This window comes from Halichoerus grypus, chromosome 11 (genome assembly GCF_964656455.1).
Source record: "Halichoerus grypus chromosome 11, mHalGry1.hap1.1, whole genome shotgun sequence".
Taxonomy (NCBI): Eukaryota; Metazoa; Chordata; class Mammalia; order Carnivora; family Phocidae; genus Halichoerus; species Halichoerus grypus.
In genome coordinates this window covers 1,915,197-1,937,371 of record NC_135722.1, presented here as the reverse complement: position 1 = coordinate 1,937,371, position 22,175 = coordinate 1,915,197, and the positions used below count along the sequence as shown (strand labels likewise).

General features: G+C 64.8%; 1 protein-coding gene across 13 annotated transcripts in view; it reads right to left on the bottom strand.

The window, feature by feature from the left end:
• KCNQ1 (potassium voltage-gated channel subfamily Q member 1) overlaps positions 1-11,413 on the bottom strand; it is a 323,759-nt gene extending 312,346 nt beyond the window's left edge. For 2 of the 13 annotated variants that reach the window (XR_013442244.1, XR_013442245.1), the window contains exon 1: positions 10,977-11,411. Coding sequence is in view for 8 of the 13 variants with exons in the window: in XM_078057620.1 (XP_077913746.1) it covers positions 10,977-11,356 (380 nt within the window). In the remaining 5 variants the exon portion in view is untranslated. Of the gene's footprint in view, positions 1-867; positions 1,059-10,976 lie in introns of those variants that run through there. The other 11 variants (XM_078057616.1, XM_078057624.1, XM_078057623.1 and 8 more) reach the window with 9 other exon arrangements.
• Between the last annotated feature and the right edge of the window lie 10,762 nt (positions 11,414-22,175).

The window sequence follows — 22,175 nt, the reverse complement described above, 5'->3', positions numbered from 1 at the left end:
GTGCCAAACACGTGCCCACAGAGCTGGAACGGCTCCGGCACGGCCTTGAACGCGAGCCACAGACTAACTCCACGCGGAAAAACCCTACACCCTGTTCAGAGAGGAAGTCCTGAGCACTGCGGAAACACGCTGTGGCCTGCGTGAAGGGAAGGCACACACGTGTCACGGAGCCAGGGAGGGGATGGACGTCCCAGGGACCCGGTGAAGGACGGAGGGCACTGCGTGCCACCTGGGACCTTTCGACATCTCGAGACGTGTTCCCAACAGGACACAGGTCTGGCATTGAGGGGCGAGGCCCAAGCAGGATAGCTCAACAGCCAAAATTCAGGACAGGTGGCCTTTTAGGGACACACACATGGCCATGGCCTCCCGTGGCCCTCAGATGAGACCAACCACCTCAGTCTGTGTTCACAGCCCCCACCAACCCCTCCAGCTCACCCGCCCAGACCCCAAAGTTCACCCAGCACCCCAGCATCTCCCCGCCGGGTCTCCCTCCACCCTCTCCCAGCCCACATCTCCAGGAGGCCTGCTCGGACTCCTTGCTGTCACATGCATCCTCTGTCCCCAGGCCCGGGCAGGCCACGTGACCCCTAGGCACTGCACGTGAGCTCCAACCTCACACCAGCAGGCGCCCCGGTGCAGCTACCGAGGCCACGGAGTCCCCACACTGCCCGCGAGGAAGCCCGGCTCCCCCGGCTTACAGCTGAGGGGCCGCAGGGAGTCTGGGAGCTGGGTGTGGGCCCCCCGGCAGGGCCGGCGCACCAGGAGAAGCAGGGGACAGGACAGCAGGGGGCAAGCAACGCTCAGCTGGAAAACGAGGCAAGGTTGACTCCGGGCCTAGCCGGGGTCCCACGTCACCGTCGGCACCTGTAGGATCCTCACGGACTCCTTCAATCCGAACGCTCCCATTCCTCTTGTTCTCATTTCTTGGTCTTCTGTTTGTGGTGGAAATCAGGCCTTTGTCCTACAGGGGGTCCCCCGGGTGGGATCTTGCAGGGGGCACCCCGCCGTGTCCTCTCGCATGCTCCCCGGCCCCGGTGCCTCTACCAGGCTCACGCTTACATCTGGAGCCTTCACCGTATCTACTCACCCATCTGTTCTGGTGAGAAGGCGTGGGGGGCTGGCATGTGTCTGGGCCTGCCCTGGAGAGGTCGCCAGCCGCCTCAACGCTCAGCGCCGGACCCAAGACCTCAGCAGGACCCCGGGTCGCCTGCTCAGGTGGCAGGTGGGGTCCCGGAGAAGAGGCATGCCCTCACCTCTATTTGGTTCCCCTGAGTCACGCGTGGGAAAGCTAAGCGTTGCCCTTTCCTCGCCGGGGCCCAAAATAACGAATTGTTTCCAAAAGGGATTGCTGGTTGCGCCCCTGACGTCAGGATGACCTCCGGGATCCACAGTCCTCGCGCTGCATTTCAGTCCATGGTGATCACCGCTCCCGACGTGTCACAGCTTCGTGGGGGTCACGCCTTCCAGCTAACTGTCGTCAAAGCCTGGGACGTGGCCCCAGCGGCCTTTGGTGGCCGTCCTGCTTTCTAGCGCGACGGGATCCGCCTGCACCTCTCCTGCCCCAAGCTCGCAGGCGGCCATGTCTCGCGGCCCGTGTCCCACGGCACGGACAGGCCACCATCTGTGAGCCGCGGGTGCTCACACTACGGGGTGGCTCCTGCGCTCTGGCCCTTTCCAGCCCGCAGAAAAGTAATTTTAAACAAACTCATGAGGGGCGCCTCCTGATAACTTCTCTTTCTAACGCAGGCGGGGGGTGGGCAGGAGCTGGACCTCCTCTAACTTACGTCGGCTTTTTCGTCCTCGGCCAAAATCTTGGCTGTCAAGGACGCTGACGTGATGCTCATTTGCCTTAACCTGCAGATCCTGTGCAAAGGCCTCAGGACAACGAAACGAGGGCATCACAGCGGTGCTGGGACCGCCAACAACCACGTGGTTGCAGTCAGATCGGTGCAACGAGGGACACTCCGAGCCACGTGGGTTCCATCACACCCGCCCTCCCCGGATGTCACCTCTAGCTGCTCCGGCCGTCCCCCCGCCACCTCTGCTGTCCCAGCCCAAAGCAAGTGTGGGTGCGTTGGTGCCTCGTCCTTTCCTAGACGAGTACTGGCTCGTCAGACTCTGACCCGCCGGGGTTCTTTCACTTAACACGGTGTCCCGGTAGCCGCTCCATAAAAGCACACGGGGTCCCACGCACCTCGCTCACGTCTGCACAAGACCCCGCACAACGGAGTCACGTTAGGAGCCCTGTAACCAACAGCCTGGTGCACGAGTTTATTTTCCTGTTTGGTTTTTCCGGGGGTGTTGTTTTGGTTTTTGGTTTGGCTTTTTTTGGCCAATATTTTCGAGATAAACTGCAGGACATGGGGTTGTGTGTGTGGGGGGGTCAATGCACGCAAAGCCCCCTCCTCACAGACTCTACCATCCCACAGACCGTCCCGCAAGAGGAGTGCGGTCTCCCCCAGCCTCCCAAGCCTCCAGCGAGGGGGTTCCTGCACACACTGGTGGGTTCCTACCGGTCCCATGGGACACGGCGACGTCTCTGACTGCAAGTGTGCAAGCATCTTCTCGCTTCAGGACCGCTGGGAGCTGTGCTCACGTCTCGTGCTCACCTTCTGGGGGGTCGATGGGCTTTTGTGCACTTGCAGAAGCTCCTTCCCCATCAGAGAGATGGATCCTCCGTGAGAAGGCGTCATCTCTCTCCCAGGTTTTGTCTTTTGCTGTTTGCTCTGAAGGTGCCGGGGTCACACGAGGGTTGCTTCTCGCACAAACATCTGTACCTTTATGTTCACGCACCTGGCTCAGCTCCCCAGAGTCCACCTGCTGCGCAGCGTGAGGGGCCCAGCCTGGACCTCTTCCTCGGGCCCTGCACTCGCCCAGCCCCACGGACTGGAGCTCTCCCCTACCCGCCGGAGAGGCGGCCTGCATTTTCGGCTACGTTTTCACACGCGGCTGAGTCTGTATGTGGGTTTTGTATTCTGTTCCCTTATCTGCCTGGGCACATGCCAGCACCACACAGTTTTAATTTGCTGAACTTTATATTTTACATTATTCTGAGCTGCCCTAGCCAAAAACGCAGATGTGACTTTTATAAGAGACCAGCCGGAGACATCACGGAACAGAAAGCCAGACCACACGACCCGCTAAGATCACACGTTCAAAGCATGTGGCTCCCCAGGCCCCACCTGAAACTCTCCTGGGCTCCCCCCGGGGCCCCCCGGTGACCCCCTCTGCCATGCAGGGGGCACTTCTGGGAGGCAGTGGCCTGCCCCCCGGATCGGACCTCCTCCTGATCCCCCACCCAGCTGGACAGGCCAGAAGCAGCCTGCAGGTGAAGGAGGCAACCCCCGAGGGACCGGGTGGGCTGGGCGGTCTCCATCCAGAGAAGCCTTCCAGGGCTGAAGGGAGCTGGGGGCGCAGTGGCAGGGGGGTCTCCGTCCAGCTGGCCTGGCCTTAGTCCCTGTCTTCTGCCTCCGTGTAGGCCTTCTCTGCGTGGCACTTAGCCACAAAGTCAGCAGAAAGATGCAGAGGCGCCCCCGTCCTGAGCATCCTCTCAGTATCAGAGAACTGTGAGGAAGGAGCCGAGAGGGGGCCCAGCCCTGGGGCGCCCAGAGGGGAAGCCCACAGCCCCTGCCGCCCAGGGGCCAGGCACCCAGCGGCAGGACGTGGCCGTCGGCGCCCTGTGGATCAGAGGCAAGGGCCAGTGGGAATGGGGGTGCCTGTGGGCACGATGCCAGGAACGAGACCCCCGCCTCACTTGAAGACATCAGCATCACACGCACTTCCGGGCAGAAGAGGGGCTGTGTGAGCCAAGTGGCCAGACCTCAGTTTCCCCAGCTGCAAGTGGCTGAGCAGAAAAAGGGAGCAAGGACCAGGTCCAGTCCCCAGTGGTGGGGTGGGCGGGGTGGGCCCTCCAACCGGGCCTGGTTCAGAGAGTTCTGCCCACCCCCTCCGTGGCTGCCCAGGGCCACAGCCAGTTCCTCCTGTGCCCAGAGCCCTCCCCGGGCAACAGCATCGCTGTCCCTGGGGCCACACGTTGGTCCTTCAACAGGGACCTGGCTTCTGCGGAGGGACGCAGGCTCCTCCTCGGGACACACTGCCCTGTGCCCAGACCGGCACAGGTGGGCGGACCCCGGGCCCTCACCCCCAGCCCCCCTCGCCCCCGGCCGCAGGCTCTGTGCCCACCGCCAGACAACGCTGCTCTGGACACAGAGACGTCCTGGAGGAAAGTGCTCTGCAGAGACCCCACACCCTCTCCAACCCGCCGGGGCCTGCAGGACTCTCCTCCTTTCCGAGCACACCCTTCTCCCAAGCTCAGGAATGCCGCTGGATAAAAATACCCACAGACGGAGATCACCAGGCCCGGCCTGTCTGTGGGCTCAGAGCTGCCAGGCAGCAGGCCGACCGCCACGGCCCAGGCTGGAGGGGGCCTGGGCTTCCGAGGCCGGATGCCAGGTGATCCTCTCGTGAGTGCCTGTTCCGCTGGCTGCCAGGTGGAGGGAGGACCGAGACAGCCCCCGGTAGCCCTGCCCACCCACTCGGACCTTCTACCATCCAAGAGCAGCTGAGCCATCGGAGGTCTGAGCTCTGGGGTAGGGGTGCCAGAAAAACAAGGCAAGGCTCTGCCCAGGGCAATCTAGGAGGGCTTCCTGGAGGAGAAGCCTGTGGTTCTGGGCAGCAGGGCTTTAAGGCAGAGGCCTGAGCTGCCAGATCAAAGGCCTGTGAAGGCTGGCCACCCCACCCACAGGGGTAGTAGTCCTAGGAACCAGCCCCAGCAGGGCCTCCAGGCTGGGCCTGGCTGGTAGCTCCCCTCTCCTTCCATGACAAAGGGGTCAACATCACAACCCCCAGCCACCCGAGGGGCCTCAGTGGGCCTACCTGCATTCCAGCCCAGCTGTGTGGCCTTGGGCACATCACCTCCCCTCTCTGAGCCCCTAAGGTTTGCACATGGTACATTCATCCCCCTCCACTTGCATGGGGGGGTGGTAAGGAGAGCCAGGCCCCTGTGTCCCAGCACCCTCACCCCAGCCGGTGCCCACGAGAGCCCAGAGAAGGGCCTCACTGTCACCCGGGCTGGGCAGCAAAAGACAAACCATCACAGAGGCCAGGTCCCGTCACAGATGCGGAAGGCGTGAGTGAAGACGGGGCTCGGGTCACGTAGTGTTGCCCGTGGTCATCCAGCCCCCACACCTGCTGCCAATCAACACTGCCCTGCTCTCCGTGACATTTGGGGCTGCTCACAGCACCTGGGAGGCCTCGGGAGAGAAACTGGTGGCCCTCGCTGCCCCCCAGGAGGCGTGGACAGTTGCCCCACGTGTCCTCGGGACCAGAGCCTCCTCCACGCTCTGCCCCTAGCTCCGAGGCCCTTCCTTACAGAGAGTGGAGCCGCACCCACCTGTCCCACCACGCAGTAACCAAGTCCATGGGCTCGGAGTTCAAAGGGACTGGACAGTACAGTTCTCTGCGCCCTCTCCTCCAGCCGTGGGGGCCAGGAGCACAGGGGCTTCCAGAAGCTTCCGTGTGGCATCTCCCCCAGGGCCCACGGGGGGGGAGATGAGCCTGATGCACTCTCCGCACAGCCCGCTATCTCCCTCTTCACAGGAGCCAGACGTGAGCTTGTCCCGGCCATGTCATTCTCTCCAGGAAACAGGGTCTTGAATCCCAAGAGATGCCACACCGGCCAAAAGCTGGTTTCCAACGTGAGTCTGAGAAGGGCCACAGAGCTTACCTGTGCCCATTTCCCAGCCAGCGACCCCGTCAGAAGTGGCCACTCGAGCACGGGACCCGTGCGTCTGCACCTCTCTATTCAGACCACGCTCCTGAGAAGCAGACACCTGTCGCCCGGGAGCTGGTGAACGAGGACTCTGGGGGTCCAAGCTTGCTGGCCCACACCTGCCTGTTAGCAGCATCCCCAGGGCACGAGGGCTGCGGAACCCCCATTCACGCTGGCAAAGGCGTGCGGCACCGGAGGAGAGCCCTCGGGGGCTGGCTCCTGCAGGAGGAGGATTCCGAGCACCAGACTCCTTGAAGCAGGCCACCGGGCTCGCCGGATGGGGCCGGCCCTGGGGATGCGGCACTCCAGGCCCCCGGCTGCTTCACTGGGCGTGACCTGTTTCCAGCCCTGGGGCAGCTCACGGTGCCCAGGACAGCAGCATCTGCCGCATCTGTACCTGTGACGGGCTGGCTCCTGGGCCCCAGGGCAGCCCCACCGGGCAGGGAGGTGCAGGGCTCTCCTGCGGCGGCCGTAACAAAGCCCCAGTCACTGTGCCCCGGTCCTGGAGGCTGACGCCCGAGGTCCAGGCGCAGGGCAGGGCGGGTCCCCCTGAGGCCTCTCTCCTTGTGTGTGGGCGGCCGTGCTCTCCCTGGGTCCTCAAGGGATCGTTCCTGCGTGCAGGTCTGTGTCCTGATCCCCTCTTTCTGTAAGAACTCCGGTCACACGGGGTCAGGGCCACCCCAGGGACCCTGTTTCACCCTGATCACCTCTTTCGAGGCTGCTCTCTAAATGCAACCACGCTGTAGGTCCCAGGGGTCAGGGCTTTGCCGTAATGGTTTCAACCCAAACACAGAGCCCCTGTGTGATCACGAGCGCACACTCTACCATTTACGCCACACATGACATCCCCCGACAGCCGGGCCCCGAGACCTCGGTGTCCCTGCCCCTCCTAGTCACCGGCAGGTCACCCGGTGGGCACCGAGCAGCCCCTGAGACCCCTCACGTCTGTCTTCCCTGGGACGGCCCCCCAGCCCTGGCCCAGCCCCCGTCACACCCTGCTGCAAGGTACGGCCCCAGTGTGGGGGGGCTGCGAGCGCTCAGGGGTCTCTCTGTCCCTGCGGCACCTTGGCACGCCCCACAGGTGCAGGCGAAGCCCACGGGAGCCACTGACCCGGGGCCAGGTCCAAGCAAATGTTCTTTCCCAGCTGAGCAAGGCTGCCGGAAGGCGCTACCCGCCTGTCCAGCCTGCCGCAGAGGAGGGGAATCACACTCAGAGAGCTAGGGAACATGGGAGACTGCCCAGCCACGGGCCGTGCTCAGACATGAAGCCCCATCCCCTGTCCACGCTCCCTACACCGCCAGGCCAGCCCGCATCCCGTGCCTGGTGGCCTCCTGGCCCGAGACCCTGGCGTGTACTCAGGGCTCCTGCTGACCCAAATCCTCCCACCCCTGAACCATCCCTCTCCTCCCACCACCTTCCTTGCGGCCTCGAGTTCTCCCTTCCATCCGGGCCAGGCGGCCCCGACATACGGGATGGCTGTGACGCCCCAACTAACCCAGGCCATGACCAGAGGACTAGGGCCCAGAGAAGGTGACACAGGGACAGGCACCAAAAGGAATTCCCAGCTTCACCAGGAACCGGGGCTGAGGGACAGGCAGAGGAGGCTCAAAGGGGACGGTGAGAATAGACCAGACAGTCGTCCTCCTCTGATCCCGCCTGCCACGCAGCCCACAAAACCACCAGGTGGACCCCCAGCATGTCAATGATTAACACTCGCCAAAGCCACCTTGGGGACCCAGGAACGGCAGGGCGGCAGAAGGACGGGGCCAGGAGCACCCAGCTGAGTTGGAGAGCCAGCGCCCCCCCCCCACTCTCCCCAGGCCCTCCCTCCAGCCTCTCAGCGGCACCTGATCTCCAAGCATCGGACGGCCAGAGTGGATGCTGCCCGTGGGGGGCGCTCTGCACCTGCCCCAGAGGGAGCACCCTGAGCAGGAGAGCCAAGTGCCCAGGGCCAAGCAGCCACCACGGCGGGAGGCCAGGTCCAGGCTGCATGGGTGGGAGGTGGGATGAGGAGCAGCTGGGACAAGAGAAGGGTCTGCCCGTGTCATCCTGCAGCTCCCAAGAGCTGGGGGGGGGGGGGGAGTGGAGGGGAGGCAGGAGAGAAGGTGGGTGAAGAGGGAAAGGAGGGAGGAAAAGCAGGAGGAGGGCAGGTGGGGTTCCTCACGGCTCCTGGAACTGGAAGCCTCTCGCCAGTCAGGGGAAGGACAGGGACCCCTGGGGGTCGGCAGAGGAAGGTTGGGGCCCAGCCCCGGGGCCAGGACATGGAGGTTGCTATGGGAACTCTGTTCCCCCCTCGGTCTGGGCATCTCCCCTACCCGGCCGGCTCCACTGAGGCTCAGGAGCAGGGAGACCAGGACCCCCACGCCCTCAGCTAGACTGGGAGCCGCCACACAGTGGGGACACAAAGGGTCCTGGAAGGCTGGGGGGCTGGGGGGCAGGAAGCCTGAGCCAACAGGGGCGGCAGAGTCCTGCCCCCTGACCCCAGCAGCGGGGGCCGGCCAGGCGCACACAGGAAAGCCTTCTCTCCTGGCAGGCTGGCCGGAGCAGGGGTTCCCTGAAGAGGAGGGGGACAGGATATCCTGGCTCGCTTCCCCAGCTGCGCCTGGGAGAGTGTGCCCAGCCTTGCAGGGCCCCGTGGGACAGTGGCTCCCACATCCACCCACCTGCCCGGCCCTTCAAGGCCAGGGAAGGGAGGTTGGCCGGCCGCAGCAAGCATCCTGCCCTGTTCACAGAGTGACTCCGCAAGGACCGGCCTTCCCTCGCACTATCTCAGACGCTGCTCAGAGCCACACGAGGGCCAGAGCAGCCGCCGTCCACCCCACTCGTGGGGCTGCGGCTGGGCCCTGGCCACTCAGCCACAGGCCACCGCTGCAATCCGAGCTCGAAGGCCAGATCCCCTCAAAAGACTGGCCAATTCTGAGAGTGTCCGGCGCCGGCTGAGCTCCTAGAGACGTTAGGAGGGGAAGGAGGCCCCTTCCCAGGCCCCAGCTAAGCCACATGCCCTGCCTGGCCAGGGTCCCTTCCAGCCCCAGCCCGCGTCAGGAGAGCTGCCGTGGCTGTCCACACCCCAGGGCCACGGCATACCTCCCACAGGGCAGGGCCCAGAGCAGGAAATGACTGACCCAAGGTCACACAGCCACTCCAGGAGCATCCCTTCCTGGCTCGCCCCCCGCGGGGAAGACACTCGGCCGCTATCCCCAGAAGCCACCCCTGCCCGCCTGCTCCCGAAGAGGCTGGGCAAAGGCAACTCTGCTGAGCAAACTTCCGAGAGCTAAACAATCAGAATCAGGAAGAAAACACAAGTGTAAGCAGAGACTTCCTCTGGGGTGCGGCGAGCCCTCTTCCTCCACACGGCACCACACGGCCAGGGAGCCCGGGCGACGCGCACCCACGGGCCTGCACCCCCAGGACGCGGACCGGCGGGGCTTCAGGCGGCCCCTAGCCCTGGCAGCCGTCCAGCGGTGGGGGGGCACCGCGACACCGCCTGGTGGCCCTCCGGGCATGCCTCCCTGCCTTCGCCCAGAGCTGGCCGCCGGGCAGGTCTTTCCGGGACCCGGCTGTGGAATCCATCCCACCCCTGGGCTTCTCGGGCGAGGGCAGGGAGGCAAGCAGCCCGCGTGAACCATGGCGCCCGCGAGCCTGACGTTGGCCGGACGTTGGCATAGCCAGTGTGTGACTCGTGGGATCCCTCGGGGTCCGTGCACGCAAACCCTCCCCTACACCCCGAGACAAGCCAGCGCTGCAGCCACGGGCAGGGCCGTGCTCTCCCCGATATCAGCCACGGTCAGGGGGCACGCACCCCGACACTGCGGCGGGGGGGGCTGGGCTGGGGAAGAGGCTTCAAGACCGGGGCCCACCCATGACTCTGGGGACACAGTCCCCGGGACGTGCCCTCCTGCTGTGGAAGGCGGTCCCTCCGCACAGAGGGGAGCACCCCGATACCACCTACGCTCACAGAGGGGCCGAAGTGTGAGACTGAGGCTGCCCCACCCCACCCTGCTCAGTGGCCCAAGACGATGCTCCGAGCCAGCCAGGGCCTGGCTCCCACTGCAGCCCTGGGCCCTGCGGGCAGGTGCCGGCCAAGAGGAAAAAGGGTCCTGAGCCCCTCCCCCACAACCAGGTCTCTCCCAGCCGCCGGCCAGTCAAGGCAGCAGGGATGAGTACCTGTCACCACCAATAGGAAGCCAGAGGGAGACCCCCCATGCAGCCCCCAGCAGAGCCCCCCACTCCTCATGACCCGTGTGGGGGTGGCCCCGTGAGGGCTCCCAGGCCAGGGGCTGGCACCATACCAAGAGGCTGCGGGCTGGGCAGCCAGGAAGTGGAACCACGGAACGGCAGGGGAGGGCTCCAGCAGGCAGCAAGGAGGGTGGCCCCGAGGAGGTAACTTCCTTGTACCCCCACCCCGAGGAATGGAGTGGCCTGCCCTGCCCCACCCAGGCACGCTGCATCGGGCATTAGAACCACCTGGGTAACAGGGCCAGGTGCTGCCCATGAGGTCCTGTTCTCCCCTGGTACACAGCTTCCTCCCATCGAGGGTTAGAAACGTGGGCGCAATCCTGCCCCTCCCTGGAGCCCCCTCCAGCCTCCTCCGCTTCAGGAGCCTGGTCCTTTGAGGGGGGGTGGGGCATTCCCCGCAGCCACACTGACCCCTCAGGAGACACCACTCGGCCTGCCACCCTCTGGGGCAGCCCTGTGCCCGCGGGCCCGGGAGATTCCCCGCACGTGGCCTGCCTTGAGCTGGGACATGTTGCTGCCACCAGCAGGAGCTTGGGGCCCTCCCCTCCTGGGGGCTCCTGAGTCCTGGGTGCCTGCCGACCCTGAGTTCTCTCCTCCGCACCCAAGGGCAAGCTCCCCTGGCACACGTCCTTTCCCAGAAGGATTAACACCTGGACTGTCCTTCAGGGAGGAGTGGAGCCAACTTCTGGGCTCAGGCAACCTCCCCCCACATGCCTGAGCAGAGCCAGAGGGAAGCTCTCCCCCCCACCCCACCCCCCATCGGACCCACACCGGCCCTGAACTTCAAGAGACAGGCCCCTCACAGTTGCTGTGTTCCCCATAACCTCTTCCTCCCCCGCAGCCCTGAGTCGTAGTTGGCACGGTCCCCGCGGCTGCAGGTGGCACGAGACAGGGTCCCCCCACGCCCCTCTGCAGCCCGCGGGAAGCCCCTGGGTGCCGCGCGCCGGGGCCCGCGGCGATACTCACACAGCGAAGTGGTAGATGAAGCACTTCCAGCCGGTGGGGCGCTCGAGGAAGTTGTAGACGCGGCCCTGGATGTGGGTGCGCGCGAGGAGCGGGCGGCGTGCGCTGTAGATGGAGACGCGCGGGTCGAGGCTCACCGGCGGCCGCCCGGCAAGGTCGGCGGCGGTCGGGGGCGCGGCGGGGGGCGCGAGGGGCGCGGGCCCCGGGGCGCCGGGCGGCGCGATGGGTGCGTAGAGCGCGCCGCCCGCCGGGCCGCCCTCCGCCAGCTCCAGCGAGAAGGGACACTTCTTGGCCAGGCCCGTGCTGCCCCGCCGGGAGCCCGGCAGGCGGCCGCAGCCCCAGCGCTTCTTGTCGGGCCTGGGCGGGGAGGAGGCCGCAGCCATGGCCAGGCAGGGCCCGCGGGGGGCCGGCCAGGCGGCGGCACCGGGAGCTGCGGCGAGGGCGGGCGCCGGGGGCGCAGTGCGGGCGGCCGCTGCTGCCAGCCCGGCCGCGGGGGGCCGCTGCCCGCCCCGCCCGGGCGTGGGGGCGGGGCCGGAGGGGGTGGTGGCCGCGGGCCGGTCCCCGGGGATGGCGCGCCCCGCCCCTGGCCAGACGCCCCGCCCGGACCAACCGGCGCTCCCGGGCGCCCCAGCCCGCGCCTGAGACTGCTGACCTGCTCCCTGCTGGGTCCCGCCCGGACTGCGCCCACCTGCTCCTCCCGCCTTTTTGCATTCACGTGCCCCGCCCGCCCCCTCCCGCGCGCCTCCGCTCTGCCCCACGTGCGCCCACGTGCGCGCCTCGCCCCCCCACGCCCACCTGCTTGCCCAGTAAGCAGCCCCCAGCTGAACCGGGGAGAAGGCCAGGGGCCGCAGGTGCAGCGACTGAGAACCTCGTTGCCAGGGCAGGAGAGCTGGGTAGGGCACAGGCACCCACTTCACCGGAGAGAGGCTGGGGTTAATGGGGAAAAGGGGGGCACCCTAGGGCACACGCGGACTGACCCTCCTGACACTAGGAGGGCGGCCTGTTAGCTCCTCCGACACTCTGAGCGCCCCGTTTCCTGTGCCCGCCCATTCACGCTGTGGGTGGAGAAAAATGCTGTCGGGTCAGTGCCCACTAGGGGCCATCGCACCCAGGAGGTGAGCTCGGGCCACTGGGGGATGTGGTGCCTACTGGAGGTGGCGGTTCAGGGGTGTAGGCAGGGTTTGACCACTGGGCAGGTCATGGCAAGGCATTTTCGAGGTCCTAGGGACATGCAGAATGGGTGTCTCGTCCTCCTCAAGCTCTGCCCTGGGCTTGCCTCTGCACCCCATGGATTTCCCTGGACGCTGGGCGTGGGGGTTTAGAGGTGGGATGGGATCAGGTTTGTGAGGTCCTCCACACTGCCTCTGGCCATTGCTGGGCTGGCATTTGGTTCCCTGCACGTTGGGGTGCCGGAGTGGAGGATGGGGGGAGGGGGACGGACAAAACGGCTTCTTTCCGGACATTGCCCAGGGCAGAGGGATGTCATGTGGGGGACAGGTAACTTACCAGACAACTCCCAGGTCTTCACTGAGAACCCCAGGCTGATTCATTTCATGTTCCCACCCCCTCCCCCAGCAGAAAACCAGCTCCTGTTGGTGGCTAGAGCAAAGTTCTGGTCCTTCACCCCAGACTCCCCACACAGCCAGCCGTTTGTATTTGCAGAAAAATGAAGGAAGTGGGTCCCAGCCTGCGCCGGGCACTGCGGAGACTGCAGGGCCGCTGAGGCTAGGGAACCTTTCTGGGGAGTACAACCCGGCAGCCAGCCAGAGGGAGGCGGAGAGTCTGCCTCCGCAGGGGCCCCAGGGGACAGGCCGGGGCACACAGGGGGCATTCAGTCATTCCTTTCTGAATGAATGCACGCGTGAACGAGCACTGTCCACACAGCTACATCGCAATCAGAAGGAGGAAGATGATCTTTCAGTAGGTGGTGGTATAACAATTGGAGAGCCATGGAGGAAGGGGGAAAAAAAAAGTTTGGATCCACCTCACACACCACACACAGGAGTAGGTTTCGGACGGATCAGAGGCTTAGATATAAAAGTCGAGATGAGGTCACGTGGGTTCTGTAAGCAAGGCTCGGGGAATTCCGCAACCACCTGTAGGCCAGCAAAACATGTCCAACTGTGCTTGAAATCGAGACAATAGCTGAAATTAGCAACATCAAAAAGACCAATGAGCAGCTGGAAAGAGTGTTTACGACACACATGGCAGGTCAAGGGTTAACAGCGCCGGCTCGTTCAGGACAGCCAACGTGGGACAGACCGTGGCAGACAGCCTGCGGAAAAGTGGGCCAAAGACGTAAAGAGTTCCCAGGAAAAGGGGGAGTCTGTGATCTTTGCACTTATGAGAAAATGAGCAACGTCCCTGGTAACAAGAAAAATGCAAATTAAAAGTACAGGCCGATACCATTGGTCCCCTATCTGATCGGCGGACGTCCACACGTTTGACAGGCCACACGTTCCCCGGGCGAGGCCCCAGGGAGTCCCTCATGCACATCGCCTGGGGGCGGGGGGCCTGGCGCTGTTAGCCAATGTGACAGTTGACCCCTCAGGTTAGCTCCACTTCCAGGAACAGCCCCAAGGCCCTGTGGGAACACAGAGAGTGAGGCATGCCGTGCTAGTCACACCAGAAAACCCCGCAGACGAGAATGTCCCTCCGGTAGCCGAACCGAGGGCCGCACAGCCACACGGGGTCACCCGTTGTCAATATTTTCACCAGCATTCGTAGGAAGGAGGAACCCAAAGAACCGCATTGTTATAGTAACGTTAGTATTCTTACTTTGGGATTATGGATGTGTTGTTAGACTCCTTGGGAGCCAAGAGTTTAAGAGAGAGAGAAAGAAGAAATCAGGGAAGTATGAATCCGTCCTTAAATTCTGATCGGGAATATTGGCGTCAACTGCTGTGCTCTTTTATCCGCAAACCAAATTACTCTCTAGCCCCGTCCACCGAAAAGTTTCAGGAGGGGCCCATCCACAGCAGAACGATCTGAGCGTGAAACAGAATCGTGGAGTAAAAGACATCCGATAACTTACAGAACCATTCGTTCATTAACGAAGCTACAAGAAATCCTCGTTGACCCTTTGCTGGTTGCTTGGGCTCATTCTTCTGGAACCGAGTGCGGAAGGGACAGTCGTGTGGCTCCTGCCCGCCCCGTTGGCACTGACCTTCGGGGAGAAGAAGCCGCAGGTGCTGGAGCCGAGCACGGGCTACTTCCTCCCCCGTCCTGAGTCCTGTGATGTCGGGAATGGCTTTGAAGCCGTTGGCAGGCAGGGCGGGGTGCGGAGTCAGGGCAGAGATTAGACCAAAGGGCTTCTGAATTGGCCATTGTTGGGTGGCCGCTGAATGAGGTCATGACACGACCAACTTTACTTTTGTGTCTGTTTCCATATGTTTTTAATTATGACAGGTTGCACCTGGGGAGGCTTCTTGGCGGGCCACATGCCGGGCTGGGGCCTCGGCGGGGAGAAAGCGAGGGGCTCTCGGGGTGCCCTGAGCCATGCGGGAAGCTGCTCTGGGGATCCTGGGCTGCAGCAGGGGGACTCTGGGGAGCATGGGAGGCTGGCCGGGGGGCTGCCGAGAGCTCCCTGCCAGCTCCGAGGACCTGGGGGCGGCCCCGGGAGAGGACTGAGGCCCCGGGCTGACAGGTGGGAGCTGGGGTAGGGGTGAGGCCAGGCATGCAGGCATGGTGAGCGGCTTGGGACTCACTGGGCTCAGGGAAGGAAGGGCCCAGGGTCAGGGTCAGGGCAGGAAGTACAAGTGTGACCCAGCCCACTGGCCCTCCAGCAGCCCTTCAGAATGCCCCTCCTGCCCACGGCTCCCTCCCCAGGCTGAACGCTGCCCTCAGCTTCCCTCGGTGGCCCTCGGCTCCTCGCTCCCTGCACCCACCCCACATTCCTTCCGTGGGGCCAAAGGGTCGTCAAAAACACTTGGGTAAACTGAGGCTGCTGACGGGTGGGGTGTGTGACTGCTGGGAGGTCTGTGGGCCGGGGGTGCACCACCAGAGGCTTCCCGGCTGGCGACTTCTGATTCAGCCCCTGGTCCTCACTGAGCCCCGGCAGCGTGCCAGGCATGCTGTTCATGCAGGGGCCGTGCCCTCCTGGGGGTTGGCATGGGCAGGGGGAGGGGATGTAGAGGGAGCTGCCGGGGGGAGGAGGGCAGGCTGCTGAGGGCGACCCTCTGGCTGGTGAGTGTCCCGTGGGTGGGGGGGCATGACAGCGCCCTGGGGAAGGTGGCTTTGCCCGCCCGGCCCCACACTTAGCCCTTTCTCCAGCCTGGCCGCGGACGGCTCTGGTGGCACTTGGCCCTAGACACTTGCCCTCCATGGAGCCTCCTGCTGCGTGGGTCGGCAGGGACAGCAGTCCCGAGGCAGCTGCTGGGCATGGAGTGGCCTGGGCTCTGGGAGCACACGAGCGCCCCGTGCAGACACAGACGCAGGGGGGCTAGGGAGGGCCCAAGAATCGGCGTTTCAATGAGTTCCCTTCCTCCCACGCAGGGCACACTGAGCGTCCCCAAGCCTGGGCGCCGCACTAGGACAGAGGCCAAAGGGGAGTCCTTCTGCGCTGAGCTGACCACGTGTCTCCCACTCGTGGGCTGTGTGGATGTCACTGCACAGAGCGGGCCAGCTCCGACCGTGTGCCGGCTCGGCGTGCGAGAGGCCTCCCCTCGGTGGGTCTCACAGCCAAGCAGGACGGACCTGCCATCACCGCATGGGCACCAGGGAGGTGGGAGCGGGACGGCCCCCTGCCCTGTCCCCTCCATTCGCTGCCTGAGCTCACTGCCCCCCTCCCTTCCAAGGCACTAGGCCGGGAGCTGTGTGCGCGCACGCTGCGGTGCACGTGGCTATGCCCATGTCACACCTGTGTGCAGGTGCTCTGTACCCCATCAGCCCTCGTGACCACAGCGGGACTGCAGGTGCCCAGTCCACACCCCTAAGCAGGACAGCCTTGGAGCAGTGGGTCTGGTGGGGTAGGAAGCAAGAAGCGCTCAGAAGAGAGGCCCTCATGGTCAGAGCTGGGGGCAGGAACCACCTGCTGCGGGGCCGTGCCTACACCCCAGCTGGCCGGGCGGCGCCCGTGGAATCACACGCCCACACTCACCCCTCCAAGCGCAGGACACTGAGTCCCGCCCGGCATCCCGTGGGCGAGTGGGGAGCTCCCCCCTTGTTTTCTTTGGTCTGAGGTTAGGTCATCTGCCATCACCGCCTTCCCCACCTCCTCTCCTGCTCCCTGTTTGGGGGAGTCCCCAGACGCCTATCCGGGCCACAGCCCAGCCCACAGGCAGCCTTCCACACACTCGCCAGGGGCCCTGGCCCTTGCTTTGTGCTGGGGGGTTTGGTTTTGGAAGGGTGTCGTGGCCGGGCACGAGAACCCCTGGGTCCCCTCCAGGCCCCCCACCAGCCTTCGAGCCCCACCCTTCTGAGTGGATGTCCTGGGGCCCAGCCCTGAGAATCCAAAGTCCCGGTAACAAGGGCCCAAGGCATGGGCAACCGGGCAGGGTTCCCCTGGCAGCAGCCCCGGATGCAGTCCCTCGGGGCAGAGAAGTCAGGCTGGGGATTTAGGCTCAGCCCCCAACTGGCCGGCCCACCTGCTAATACCTTTGCTGGGAATTTGCACCAACTGCTTGCAAAATCAAGACTTGCTGTTAGCCGGCCTGTCCAGCTGCTGTAAGGATGCACGGCCTGGTGCCCTTTGGTGAAATCACCCCAAAAATGTGCCGCCTCAGACCCTCACCCTAATCCTTTGCTTTCCTGGTGGCCTGACAGGGCGAAGTCAGGGGCTCTCTAAGCCAGGTGGGGCCCCAGGGGGTACACACCCGCCCAGCCCAGCCCGGGAAGTGTGGGCCAGGGGCCGGACGTGCCCCACTTCTGATGACCAAGTGGCGGCACCCACCCAGGAGAGCAGCCCTCGCCCCTGCACCCGGCCTCTGCCACCCGTGCTCTAGGAGCATCTGATACCCTAGCAGCCCCTTCCTTGCTGGACAGGCAGGGGGGTGTCCCTGGCCACTTGGAGCATGGAGGGCAGGGGGCCTGGACTAGGTGGTCTGTCCCCAAACCTTCAAGGCCATGGGGACTGTTTCCCGGCCGGGGTCCTTGTCCACTTGGCTGGGGCTGCCGGCTTGGCACTTCAGCCAACAGGCAGGCCCTCTGCAGCGGCCCCTGGGGCCTGCCTCAGAGCCAGAGCCAGCCTGGGCCTCAGCCAAGAGCGGACTTGGAGGGGCCAGGTGAGCAGGTCAGGCCAAAGGCTGGCAGGGAGGCCGGGGTGAAGGAGCCAACAGCAAGACGGGATGAATGGAGGAGGAAGAGGCAGGGATGAGTCAGCCAGCGTGCCGGTATTTACTGGGCGCCTACTGAGTTCCCAGCCTTGCTTGGCTACAGCGTGGGGGAAGCCTGGTGAGCAGAAAGCCGGGCCTGGCCTGTGGGGGGTAGAGATCTCGACTGTGAGATACACAGACCAAGGGAGAAGCCACACGGGAACCTCACAGGCTGTGCACAGTGCTTCGCCCAGCCCCTCCCCTGTCCCCCCCACAGCTACCCGGAGCCTGTGAAAGAGTCGTCCTCACTGACAGGTGGGTCCCCGGAGGGCTGAGACTGACTCATTCATGTCTGTGAGTCCAGGTGCCCAAGAGGAGGCAGCAAATGGTGGTGAGTGGGTGGCTGGAGAGAGGAATGGATGCATGGGTCGACAGATGGATGGATTGAGGGATGAACAGATGGATGGATGGGTGGATGGGTGGAGGGATGGACAGAGGAATGCATACACAGTGGGTGGGTAGATGGATGGACAAACAGATGGACAGATGGCGGGATGGCAGGATGGATGGATGGATGGGTGGATGGGTGGGTGGATGGATAGATGGATGGATGGATGGGTGGATGGATGGATGGATGGATGGATGGGTGGAGGGATGGACAGAGGAATGCATACACAATGGGTGGGTAGATGGATGGACAAACAGATGGACAGATGGCAGGATGGCAGGGTGGCAGGATGGATGGATGGATGGATGGATGGATGGATGGATGGATGGATGGATAGAAGGATGGATGGATGGGTGTATGGATAAATGGGTGGATGGATGGATGGATGGATGGGTGGATGGGTGGAGGGATGGACGGATGGACAGACGGACAGATGGATGAATGGATGGGTGATGTGGATGGGTGGATAGAGGAATGCATACACAATGGGTGGGTAGATGGATGGACAAACAGATGGACAGATGGCAAGACAGATGGATGGATGGACGGATAGAAACACGGATGGTGGATGGATGGGAGTGGGTAGGTGAAGGGATGATGAGCAGACGGACCACCCTTCCCTCAGTTATTTGCACAAACGTTACCTTTGTGATGAGGTAGTCCTTGACACGCCCATTTACAAATAAAATCCCCCAACCACTGGTTCTACCCTGCTTTTTCCACAGCCAGTTTAATCATTTCTTTCTTTTATTTAGTTCTCATAGATTTCATTGTTCATTGTCTGCGTCTCGCCTGACGCCTCGCACAGTGTTGGCACATGGAAGTTGCTCAGTAAGTGGTGACAGAAGGAGCGGAAGGGTGATGCATGGCTGGGGAGGGTGGGTAGGGGCCCCGGGGGGCCGGGAGGTGGGAGGGGGTCCACGGACACCTGCTTTTAATAAGCCTGGCAGACCCCAGGGAAGGGAGAATTGGTTCCTTGGCCTCGGAGGCCAAGAGGAAGGAGACGGGTCGGGGCGGTGGGGCAGCTGAGGACCGGCCGGGCTGTGTCCCCTGACCTGATGCCCACTGCCGGGAGCTCCAGCTGCACCAGCGGGGCAGGACCTGTGTGTCCACACACACACACACGCACACACACACGCACACCGGTCCCCGCCCTGGACGCTCACCTCCCCGGGGCCCTGGGGCACGGGGGGCTGCAGTGATTCCAAGGACGCAGGGCTCTGTTCCGAGCGCTGTCCTGGCCCCATAGCCCCTGCGGGTGGTGGCATCACGTGCTCATCTCGCTCGGGGACTGGGCGCCTCCCCTGTCAAGGGAGGGTAACCCCGCAGCCCCCGGCCCCTCACGCAGGTGCACGCGCATGCAGGAGGGACAGACTCAGAGCGCTCGGGTGTGTGCGGGAGCCCCCCCCCCCGGCCCAGCCCCCGCAGCGACACCTGCTCGGGCCTGAGGGCCTGATGGACTGAGCGCAGGGTCCCCCCTGGTGCTGGAGGAGACGCTCCTTTATCTGCAGTTCTGCCCTTGACCGCCAAGCACCGTCCGCGGGGTGGGGGCGGCCGTGTCTCCTGTCTGCATCCCCAGGAGGCTCCGGCGACAGGACGAGATGGCCGGAAGGAGAGGGCGTGAGCCTAGGCCGGAATCCCCCCGCCCCCGACTCCGGGGGGCCAGCCCTGCATGGGGCCAGGTCGATGCCCCTTCCAGGGTTGACGGAAACGCCGGTGCCCGGCAGAGAGGTGGCCCACCGCAGGTGTTGCCCGTGCGGCGGGGGCCAGAGGCCTCGCTGCCACCCTCTGTCCCTTCCTTTCCTGGTCCCTGCTCCTGGGGACGGAGGACAAGGGTCCACCTGCCAGACACAGGATCCTGGGCTGAGATCCGAAGGTCACTCCGGAGGACCCTGGTGGGGGCCATGGGGGACGAGGGCCCTCAAGGGGCAGCTTCACAACCGCGGGTTCCAGGGTGGGCAGGAGGGGTGGCTGCAGACCTGGAGTGCGGGGAAGGGGCTGGGGGTCTGGGCTGCTCTGCATGGGTGACCCTGAAGCCCACGGGGCTCTTGGCCTCTTGGCCCTGTCCTGCAGAGCCTGCCCTGCCCTCTCCAACCGCGAGTGGCCAGAGGGGGCATCCCCCCCGAGGACCAGGGCAGGACCCTTCCTGTCTGAGTGTCCCTGAGTCTGGACCTCATGCAGACCCGGGGAGGCTTAGGGTTGGAGGGGACCCAGGGCCAGTGGGGCCCTCTGTGGCTCATGGCTTTCGTGGCTTTCGTGCTACGAGACAAAAGAGCAAAGGTGGCCAGAGGGCTGCCAGCCTTCCTGCGTGTTAAACCCTGCGTGGCTGGCAGCAGGCAGGGGGCGGGGCTGCCCGTCCAGGCCCACACGAGCGCTGGCGCTCTCCTTTCCAGGCCTCGGCTGCACTTCTGTGGGTCTCTGTGGTCAGCCTCCCCCCCGGGGGGCCTGCCGTTCCAGGGACAGTGGCCTGGGGGCAGGTCCTGCCCTCTGCCGACGTGGCCGCTCCCCAAAAGGAGGTGTCACTCGATCACAGTCCCATCCGTTGCGTGCAGTGCTGGCCCCGGGCCAACCGTACAAAGTGGGGGAGGCCCTCAGATGTCGCTCCGGCACCGGGCGGCCTCCCCTCACAGCGGTACCTCAGCCCCTGCTGAGCTCGGCCGTCTCTGCCCCGAGCGGCTCTCGCACGCACACACGCCCCTGCCCACTCGCTCGGTCCCCCGGAGGCTGAGGTCTGAGCTCGGGAGGCACCAGGGGCCTCGGTGGCCCCCGGCTCCGAGCAGGAAGCGGACAGGCAGCAAACAAATACATGGAAAGTCACTCCAAAGGGCCAGGTTCCTGGAGAAGAACACCAGGAAGCGAGGAAGAGAGACCCAGCAGGACCCTGTGCTGGGGCGGGGGGGGGGGGGGACAGCAGAAGGGAGGTGGGGACAAGGGAGCAAAGGGGAGTCCAGATGCCTGGAGAGAGGGAGGTGGGCAATGGCCCGTGAGGGCAGGGGCCGCGGGCTGGTTTGCATTCCGTGCGACAATGGGGAGCCATGGAGCGTTGTAGGCAGGAGAGGGGCATGGCCTGGTACTGGGCTGGGGGGCTGGGGAGGGGTGTCCAGGAGGCGGAGGTAGAGGGGCAGGACGTGGGAACAGAGGAAGGGAAGGGTCCAAGACTGCCCTGTCCCACCGGCTGGAGAGTCTGGGGAGACCCCCTCACTCCCCACATTCCCCGACACTGGCAGGACCCCCAGCAGGCTCAGGCCCCAGGCTGCAGGGTGGGTGTGAGAGTTGGGGACTTTCAGAGTTGGGGACTGTCCCAGCAGAGCCCCCCCAGCCCCCTACCTTACCGGGGCTGCGGTCCGGCCCTCTGCACACGGCCCGTTCAGAATCTGGTCCACAGGCCCCCAGGCCCCAAGGGTTTGTGGGTTCCATATACCCGGGGCCCGTTATTTCCTGAGGGGCCTCAGAAAGCCCCTCTCCCCCCAAAGCTACCGGCTGTGCCCCAGGCCCTGATCTGAGCCCTCCTGTCCAGGGACAAACCTGGCTTCCGCCCCCCAGCACCTCCGCCGTCCCGACTCCGCTCGCGGTCCTGGGGCGCCCTCTGGTGGCCGACAGGCCAGCCTGGAGAGGCCCTGGGGTCCCAGAGGGCAGGGCCTGGAGGCTGTCCCCCAGCCCTCCTGGAGCTCAGGGAATGAGGGGGTCCTGGGAGGCGGTCTGGGGAGGGGCCCACAGAAGTGTCGTCCAGCCTCTGCCATCAGGTGTGACCCACCAGTTCCCAGAGGCTGGACTATTCTGGGGCCCGGTTTTCAGAGAAACTGAGGCCGAGCGTGGTTCAGGAGCCTGACAGACACTCAGGGTGTGAGCCCAGGACTCTGGGATTCCCGACAGCACCCCCACACACACGCGGGCACTCCGTCCTGCCCTGCTTGAAGACAGTGCTCACGGCGGGTCACCTCCAGGACCATGCGCCCCGGGACGCGGCCGCGGCGGCTGGGCCGCACACTCTGGGGTCAGCCATTCCTGCTGGTTGGAGAGAGAAACTGAGGTATGTCGGGTGTGACACTGACCGGACTCAGCCCCGGGCCACACGTGGAGGGCACGACAGCAAGGAGGTGGCCTGGCAGCCAGTCCTATGGGGGCCCAGCTGTCGGAGCCCAGGCGCCGCTGGGCCAGGCGGGCCGGGGAGGGCTGGCCCTCCGCACCAGTGGCTCTGGCCACAGCAGGCCTGTGGGTCTGCCGTGCCCCGATCAGGTGGCACCCGTGCTGCTCACGGCATTGGCTGCCAGGTGCTGGGGTGGAGAGCGGGAGGGAGGAGGAGCAGGGAGCTTGCGGGCGGGCGCCCCGTGCGGTGGGCAGCCTCCCCTCTGCTCGCCGGCCAGCAGCCGCATGTCCGGGTGCCGGGGAGAAGGCAGGCAGGTAGGTGCCCCGAGCTGCCAGCCTCCAGGTGGGGGCAGGAGCAGGGGGTCCCCTCCTCCAGGTGAGATGGGTAGGCGCTGCCGTAGGGGACGCGCTCCGGCC